The 9,649-nt window shown below is 38.9% G+C and overlaps 1 protein-coding gene across 1 annotated transcript; it reads left to right on the top strand.

Annotated features, from left to right (window-relative positions):
- The first annotated feature begins 2,269 nt into the window (after positions 1 to 2,269).
- LOC147144972 (uncharacterized) lies at positions 2,270 to 9,419 on the top strand. Its single transcript, XM_086036702.1, has 4 exons — positions 2,270 to 2,481; positions 4,612 to 4,725; positions 7,625 to 7,667; positions 8,163 to 9,419. The coding sequence occupies exons 1-4, from the start codon at positions 2,428 to 2,430 to the stop codon at positions 8,303 to 8,305; spliced, it is 354 nt and encodes a 117-aa protein (XP_085892828.1). The 5' UTR covers positions 2,270 to 2,427; the 3' UTR covers positions 8,306 to 9,419.
- Positions 9,420 to 9,649: the final 230 nt, after the last annotated feature.

The raw sequence follows: 9,649 nt of genomic DNA, 5'->3' as shown, positions 1-9,649 counted from the left end.
TGCCTTACATGGTGTCCCAGCCTTTGCCTTGGCAGGTTCATTCGGTATCACACAGCCGCAGAAGAGGTTAAAAGCATCATGCTCATACTAACCATCGTGGATGATATGAATCTTAACTGTGAATAAATTACATTTATCATTGAGTGATCATGCAAAACTTATGCTAAAGCCAGCCCTGCTGAAGTATGTTCTTTTTAATTAAAAAAAAGGCTTAAAAAAGGAGACAATATTTAACAATAATGAACGCATAGTTCCATCCATCCATTATCGATATCGCTTATCCTCACAAGGGTCGCGGGGCGTGCTGGAGCCCATCCCAGCTGTCTTCGGGCAGTAGGCGGGGGACACCCTGTATTGGTTGCCAGCCAATCGCAGGGCACACAGAGACAAACATCCGCACTCACAATCACACCTAGGGGCAATTTAGAGTGTAAATTAACATCAAATTAACATAGAATATTTTGTCAAACTTGCAATTTTATTCAATGCAATTATTATTTTGAAGCTGATGCAATGATTAGTCTAAAGGATTTGTCTGTTCCAACACAGTGTTTTTAAATTTGATTAACCAGCCTACTTTAACTTTAACTCTTTGGCAAAATGAGTGTGGGCTAGCAACACGAGTGAAGCAAAAACAACACGACCACCATTTTGTATTTGGAAAAAACACCTGACTTTCCTCAGGCACATTCCATGGGGAGGCACATTCCATCCTGCTAATGGAGCCTGTTTTGAGACTTACTGCTTTGACAGGCGTCCAAACAGGCTTTGATACATGGCATTTATCTGCTTGCCTAATATGGGTGTGCTGCGAAACAACAATGGAGAGCAAACAGTCACAACCACAAAAAAATAAGAAAAAAAACCATTAAGAGTTTACAACTAATGGAGTTTCCAGATAAACTGAAAGTCAGCCTAGCTTCTCTTCCTTCTTTGTTTTTCTCATCAATCTGAATGCCCTTTGGCACCATGCTGCCCCTCCCAGGTCCAAAATGGTACTGCACCAGACATCTGATTTGGGGAACTTGATAGCGTACTGTGTTGGTCATCTCAACTACACTGCACACGCTAACAAACTGGCCGAGCTTTTCCTCGCAAAGTGTTTGCGTGAATGTGTGTGTTTCTGGTGGCTTTACTTTATTGAATGGTTGCCTGGTAGATTGGGAGGTGCAAGTGAGGAATTTTTTAATTATGAATGGAGTATTTTTTGCAATCACAACGCAGTGTATGTGTGTCTGTGCGTGCGTGTGTATGCGTCATAACGTGATACTGATACACAATCAATGACAGAGTCTGAAAAGGGTCTCTTCTCGCCCAGCTTGTCTGTTAAATTCAGTTTTGTAAAACTGTAAACTGTTCAATTTTTTAAAATGAACTTTTCAAGCACAGAATGTAACATTTAAGTCCAATGATTTGGCATTTATTTTGTAAGAACTATGCATAAAGTTACAGTAACTTACAATAATGTTCAATATACTTTTTAGGGTTTAAACTTCTGCCTTGTTTTTGATGAATACGCCCAACTGTATTTTAATGTTGGCCCACCATTGTTGGGCATTATGCTGGTACACGGCAAGCCAAGAATTTGAAATAAATGACGAAATATAAAGTCATTAAACGCTGATCTCGCTAGTCGCTAATGTGGCTGTGCTAGCCCTCTATCGTCATGTTTTGACTGTATCAACTCTAATACCTTGGATATGACTTGTTATTAATTAAGGATTGTCATTTATGTGAAGACACCGATCATGTTCATAACTTCTCACAATAATTGGGAAACATAAATATCAAAATTACTTCTGTAAATACCTGCCAGTGCTTACATTTTCAAATAATCATTCCTGGGAATCGCAATGTCACATCACTGGCGAGCTATGTTTGGAACAGGCCTGTGGGTTACTCACATGGTCAGTGGGAGCTACCTGATGTCTGTGGGCTGGGCACCTTGTTGGTCACCCCTGTTTTAGAGCTAAAATTGCAATACCGTGATATTTTTGCTTCAGGTTATTTTACTGTCGTAATCTGATATCGTCCCATGCCTACTCATATAATTTTGTGAGTTTTGATGGCTGCTAAGGCAATCAATCTATCAATCTATCAATCGTAGCAGTGTGTTTGCATCCCTATGGAGAAAGATGCGAGTGCACCTCAGGGATAAGTTGTTGTGCAGAGGAAAAAGATTAGCGCTTCTCTATTTATGTCCTGCAAAGCTCTTTAACACGTCCTGCACAAAGCTCTTGGGAGTAAAGTGTATGTGTGCGTGTGTATCTTGGAGCAAGTGTGAGCTGCCTTAATCAAATCAATTGTCCTTGTGGAGCCGCTCTTCAGTCTTCCCCTGGTGTGCCTCCATAGTGTCCCTTTAGCAGCACCGTGGAAAGCGAGCTGAGGACACTAACGACCATTGCAGTGAACGCTCAAGTGGTCAGGATGTTGATCACCATGCTAACAGCCATGTACGTGATGGTCCGAATTGCAGAATCGGTAAGACCATGACAACAACTTATGAAAGATACTGTCAATTATGTCATTGGCTGTAACAAGATTGGATAAGAGGTGACAAAAGTACTCAGATTCTGTACTTAAGGAAAGATAAATATATTTGTGTAGGAAAATACGTGTAAAAGTCGAGGTACTGATTTGAATCCTTAAGAACATGTAAAACAGTACAGAAATGGCAATGTACTTAAAATGAATTTTACGAGTCAATTACTTACAGTACCCGTTTTAATAACTCGACACAATGACCAGTTCTTGTTTTTTAAACCAAGAACGAGCTAGCGTTGTCTTGGATCAGGCTTTTATGCTTTTATGCTGCTAACATGCTCCCATAGATTTGCTTACGTTTTGAACTGACTAACAAAAAAAATGTTAAATTGGCTACTAGTAACGAGTGAAAAATACAACTTACCTTTATGTGTTTTTTAAATTAGACAGAATTTTTGAATGCCAGCTTGTGTTTTTTAGGCTGGAACAAGACAACACTTTTTTAATGAACCATGTATTCTTGTTTCCAACAAAATCAAATGTTGATGTGGAATACAGTATACTTGCTTTGTTGCCATCATTTATGCTGTCAAGTTCAAATTCTCCATGTCGCTGCCATTCCTGTTTTTGTTCCGCCTGATAAGATCCCAAGATCTAAATCAATCGATCATGATCTCAACTGGAGTTGACTTTACTTGTCACTAGTAATGCCGTCAGCAGCAGGTTGAAAAGAGTACTGAGTTTCAGCAAAGCAAGGAGTAGAAAGTTCAAATATTTGTTTTTAAGTACATGTTGTTGTAGCTATAAGTAAAAAGTTGTCTGAAAAATTAATACTCAAGTACCGATACCTGAAAAATCTACTTAAATACAGTAAAAAAGTACCTGTACAAAATCTAATAATGAACAATGTGGTTAGAACTGTACCAGCTAAGAGCTGTTTCGTTATGATGTTTTATATATACATGCAGTCCTCGAATTAGGATGTACGCGACCTACGACGTTTCGACTTTACGACGCCCGTGCCTCTTCCTCTTTTCTTTTGTCCCCAGCACCATAGTGACTATGTTTACATGCAGTCAATGTTCGGTTTAAGGTCAAAATTCTGATTTCTGAAACATTCTGAATATCCCGTTTACATGATTGAGCGGACAGAGTTGAGATTTGAATAAGCCACTGTGACGGTGCCGCACGGTGTTATGACTGAAATGGACGTCATTTCCGCGTGTTACTTTCAACTGTCAATAAAACACTTGATATTCATGTCACTCACCACATGAATGAAGCAGACGGTTTCCTTCTTGCTTCAAAAGTGTGCTTTTGTGCTGGGCCTCTGCGCTTGTTTACCTCTGCTTGTGAATTTGCGGTGGTTCCGCGCCAATCACCGCATTTCAGCATACAAGCACTTCCTGTACTACACAGACCAGGATTCCTTGCGGTTGAGCATGCGCAGAGTGTCTCGATCGTGTCTGTCCGCGCTGGCAGTATCTTTGCCTTTTTCGCCCTCCTCTCCTTCTTCTCCATCCACCTCTCAGCAGTAATGCTAAGTGCAGTATCTTATGTTTTTATTTTAATGTATTTTTGTTTTTTTATGCCAAACATTTTGAAGTAAATTTCACCTTTAACGGTGAAGTCCGACATACGCCGAAATTCAGGTTACATCGCCAGCGTAGGAACGGAACTCATTCCTAAATTGAGGACTGCGTGTAGTCCAATACGTTAAGCTTTTACAGTATATATCCAGTACATAATATGATGTGCAGTGCAGTTGTACATAGGGCCTATGTACAAACTTTAATATATGTATACATGACAAATGTATCACTATCTTACTTTTGAAACTGGGTAGACTTTGCAATTTTGGATCTATTGATTCTTTTGTGTAAACGTTCAATTGACCTTTTTAATGTGAAGAACGCTCTATTAAATTTAGGTTACACTCTTTTTATTATGATCATCTGCATCTAATGTTTTAAAAAACAAATTGTACAAACAATGACTAAAGACAGGAAAATATCTAGTATCGAGGGAAATGGCATTCCTAATTATGAATGATGAGTTGAATTTCAAATTGCAGCAAATATGTGTTTGACCTTTTGTGATTCTAATTATTGATGTTTGCATTTTCAGATAGGGGAGCACTTTACCCGCCAGCAGGAGCCGCTGCCTTACATGGTGTCCCAGCCTTTGCCTTGGCAGGTTCATTCGGTATCACACAGCCGCAGAAGCAGCAAAGCAGAAGAGGTTGAAAGCATTATGCTCATACTAACCATCGTGGATGATATGAATCTTAACTGTGAAAAATTACATTTATCATTCTGTGATCATGCAAAACTTATGCTAAAGCCAGCCCTGCTGAAGTATGTTCTTTTTAATTAAAAAAAAAAGGCTTAAACAAAGAGAAAAAATGTAACAATGAACGCACAATTCAATCTATGTTATCAATGTCAAATTTCTCGAAACAGTCCTGCTACAAAAAATGAAAGAAAAATCTTAGCAGAATGAAGATAAAATCACATTTATGAGAAAGAGTCACAACATTACAAGACATATGTTGTCATTAAGTGCATGTGAAAGTACAGGTAACCCTCTCCACCAGTTGTATTGTTGAGTAAAAACGGTAAATTAACATCATATTAACATAGAATATTTTGTCAAACTTGCAATTTTATTCAATGCAATTATCATTTTGAAGCTGATGCAATGATTAGTCAAAAGGATTTGTCTGCTCCAACACAGTGTTTTTAGATTTGATTAACCAGCCTACTTTGACGTTAACTCTTTGGTAAAATGAGTGTAGGCTAGCAACACGAGTGAAGCAAAAACAACACGACCACCATTTTGTATTTGAAAAAAACACCTGACTTTCCTCAATGGGGAGGCACATTCCATCCTGCTAATGGAGCCTGATTTGAGACTTACTGCTTTGACAGGCGTCCAAACAGGCTTTGATTCATGGCATTTATCTTTTTGCCTAATATGGGTGTGCTGCGAAACAACAACGGAGAGCAAACAGTCATAACCACAAAAAAATAAGGAAAAAAAAACATTAAGAGTTTACAACTAATGGAGTTTCCAGATAAACTAAAAGTCAGCCTAGTTTCTATTCCTTCTTTGTTTTTCTCATCAATCTGAATGCCCTTTGGCACCATGCTGCCCCTCCCAGGTCCAAAATGGTACTGCACCAGACATCTGATTTGGGGAACTTGATAGTGTACTGTGTTGGTCATCTCAACTACACTGCACACGCTAACAAACTGGCCGAGCTTTTCCTCGCAAAGTGTTGGGTCGCTCACATTTTAAAAATCTGCGAAAATGGTAAACCTCGCTATGTGTGAAGCCCGCTTAAGGTGGCCTTGGGCCCAGTTTTGAGGTCAGTGTGCGGTGTGATAAGAGCGCGCCACAGAGCCAAGTAAGTGGGCTAAGCAGCATAGCCTTTAGCCTTTAGCATTCAGCCTTCTCCTGCTGCGATTGGGCTGCAAATCCCAATCAAAGGCGATTTGTCTTCGAGGTCATTACTTCAACTCTGGAAGTCTCTCACATACATGTGAACACACACATGCACAGACACATGGCTAGTCAAACACGAGGCACCACGGACATGCACTGTCGTTCAAGTAAGCTGGGTACTTTTTTTGCACACATGGTGCCAGGACAACATATCTGATTTGACAGTTGAAAGAATGTGAATAATGTTAGAGTGGACTTGCTGGTCGCATAGCTGCACTGATGCTGATCACGACGGTTTGTATCTGATGCCTGCTCACGCAACTCCGCATTCTCTTCTTCTTTTGGACGTCACTGTGGGGAGACTTTAGTGTCAGACCAGAGAGCAATGTTTTGCTTTTTTGTCAAATTTTTATTTAAAAAACAGCAAACAAAAAATATGAGCACAGCACAGTGAACTCTCCACCTTTTCGCTGTTTGTGATTGAAAAAATTGCCGATTCACTTACATTTTCTGTGGAACTGACCCTCAGGAATACAGAGATAATTTTACAGAGAATTTCTTGTGAGTTAAGTTTTACATTTCTATTTTTATTTTTAGAAGAATTGGGGTTAGCAGGTTGTGAAGTGTAATTTTTCAGGCCCACATTCCATTTCACAAGGGGGCAGTAATAGACCTACAATTGTTTGCCAACCGGTAAATGCTGGAAGAAGAAGATGAACGAAGAAGGCAAAACCAAAGAAAAAAAAAACATTCATTTATTGTAATACTGTATGCTTTATTTTGGTTTGCAAGGATTAGAAAGCATTTTAACCCACCAGGATTGTGTTTTTTACCAATAATGTGACATGGGATTCTGGTTAACCTAAGCAAACCTTTTAATTAATCAAATCAGTTCAGATAATGGATGGATGGATGGATTTTTCATGTGCTGGACGTTTTTTTTTCCGGATTGACGATAGACGGACTGGTGGACCTTTGATGTTTACTGACGGAAGCTCAGTTAAAATAGCATGACAGAATGACCGACAGACAATTACAGTTTGGTCCTGCTTGAAAAATAGACGGATTGACAGATGACGGACGGGTACGCAGGCTGCTGACGAATGACGAATGACAGACAGGCAAACTTTAGTAAAATGCCCACCTCTGGTGATTTACGACGGTTAAGCTTCATCTGACAGCACTCCCCATTTTCCACGACATGGTATCTAATTGGCTCAACATGACTCTGCTCACTAACCATTATCCATTTAAAGAGGCTACTTGACATGCTAGAAATTACAGGAATAAACACACTCTTACATACACACACACACATGTTCTTAAAGATTACATGCAAATCAATTAAATTTAAAAGTTAAATTATTAAACTAAACTGTACTAGTCGGTAAGTCTATTGTTTACAACTCGAGGGAGCCCAAATACCACTCCACCAGTGGTACTTTTGGACAATCACGGCTCCACAGTTGTCCACTTTGCAGGAACGCAGTCAATACAGGCGAGCCTCTTTCTACCCAGCTGTTGCTATTTGTTAACGTGTCATTCGAATCTTGCAATTGTGTGGTGTGCTGCTCGCAGTTTCCTATGGAAAACTGCCAGCCCAGTAGAGCTAAACCGAGTCGGTAACCGTGCAGTGGGAAAGCTTCACATGTAACAGTGCTTTTTCTTTAGTTTGTCTTGATCTGTTTTACAGATGGATGGCTTTAGAAGGAATAGCATGGGCGTGTACAGAAAGTGTAAGTAACACTCTTTATTTCACAAATACATCCGTATGGTTGAATTGTACAAAATTGTATTATTATTATGTAGTGTTTAGCCCGTCTGTCTAAAGGTCAGAAAGGTTCTGAGTTCGACTCTCGATTTTGTGTGTTCTCCCTCATTCTCATTCAACAGATGCAGTGTGACAAAACAAATCCCTTCTATTTACAGTATATCATTATTGTATGTTTTTATGAAGTACAATAATTATACAATGAAAATGTTTACTTTAATGAGGAAAAATAGACTTTTAGAACATTGTACTTAATAACAAAATACAAAAATGATGGACACTAATTAAATAGAAAATAAGGAATTCAACAGTTTTTGCCACATGCTTCATTTCAATGGACATTGTGTTGCTCCTTCTGATTTACACCCATGGAAAGTTCCCAATTTTGAAAATTTGTCGGAATTTTCCAACCCTGTGTTTCATTTTCTACCCTCCATGTGTGTCCTCTTCTGGCGCTCAGACTCCAATGCCAGTAACGGCACGTGCTGCACCGAGCTGGCCGGCCCGCCCCCACTCAGCCCTGTGGAGGCCGACAAGGCTGCGGCCACCATCCAGACCCATTTCAGGAAGTTCCAGCAGAAGAAGCAAAAGAATGGCAAATAGATCAGTTGGACTTGTTTGGACGTGCACACCCACCCACACACACACACAACCATGGATGGACCCTTTCGTGCTACCTGTACACCACTGACTGTACATTATAGCTCACGACATAGCTTAGCAGGGTTACATTCAATAATACATCGAAATCAATAATTCTCATAGTGTGGTTTGAGTACCACCAGAGCTCCGTCTGGTGGCACATGAAAGAATCACTGCACAAGTGCAGTTCAGTTGTGTTTAACTTTAAAGTTCATTACATTTGCATTTAATCTTTAATGGCTGTTTGTTTTAAAACATTTATTTACGTACAATTTCTGTGTGCAAAACATTTAATTGGAATAATGATTTAAGTACAGTTTTTATGTTCCCAAACAGATCTTATTACTCTGTATAAATGTCCACGTTACTAGAGTGACAAATTTGAGATTCCTGCGTAGTCACTTACACTTACCTGGTCACTTCATTTGGAACACAAGCTAATGAGAGCCAACACAAGCCATGCAGCAAATGATTCTGCCTTCACAATAAATATTTTAAATTATTTATCATATAATACACTACATGTTATGTAATAAATCATGAAGCTATACAGTATGTAATTCTTTTTTAATGAATTAATTTTAAAATGTAATCTAGTTTACAGAAAGGCCACCTTCCTATTTAAGCACCTTATCTAGCTCACGAGAGGGACGAAACATGAGAAACCAGAATATTTTTATATTTGGTATAGATGTTATTTTATTTTTTTAAATGTACATTTATTTTACGAATAATAGCAGTGTGTAAAAGCAAAGTGGAAATGTGTAATGAAATCTCCAATGGTGGTCTTAGCCCTGCAACACAGATGTGAAGCACTTCTCACAAATACCGCTTATAATGTACTGTACAACTAGAATGGAGAATGTAGACACTTTTTTTTTACGTCTAAATGATCCCTTTTGTTTAGTTTTTGGACAGGAATGCTGCATTTGATACATAAATCATGTTTTGATTTCTCACAAATGTTTGCACGTGTAAGCACTGCTGTTATTCTGACCACCGCCATCTTTTGTGGAATACGGATCATCAATCATTTATGTGTTGACCTTGACAAAATAAATGCAGAAATGACATACCTTTGCGGTCCGCCTGGTGGATATTTCGTTTATTTGCAGAATGGCGTCCTCTAGTGGAAAATTTGGCTGTCACTTACTTGCGTGCAATAGCAGAAAATATAAAAAACAAAACAAAAACAAAAACAAAACATACAGATAAATGACTACAGTACAGTATTACTGATTGTTTACACAAAAGCAAAATAGCAAGTACTACTTTTGTAACCTCGACACCTTTGGAGCTTTGCAA

The sequence above is a fragment of the Filicampus tigris genome, chromosome 7, assembly GCF_054856515.1.
Source record: "Filicampus tigris isolate MCC_2025a chromosome 7, RoL_Ftig_1.0, whole genome shotgun sequence".
Taxonomy (NCBI): domain Eukaryota; kingdom Metazoa; phylum Chordata; class Actinopteri; order Syngnathiformes; family Syngnathidae; genus Filicampus; species Filicampus tigris.
Note: the sequence above shows the minus strand (reverse complement) of the source record. Positions and strands in the feature narration are given on the sequence as shown.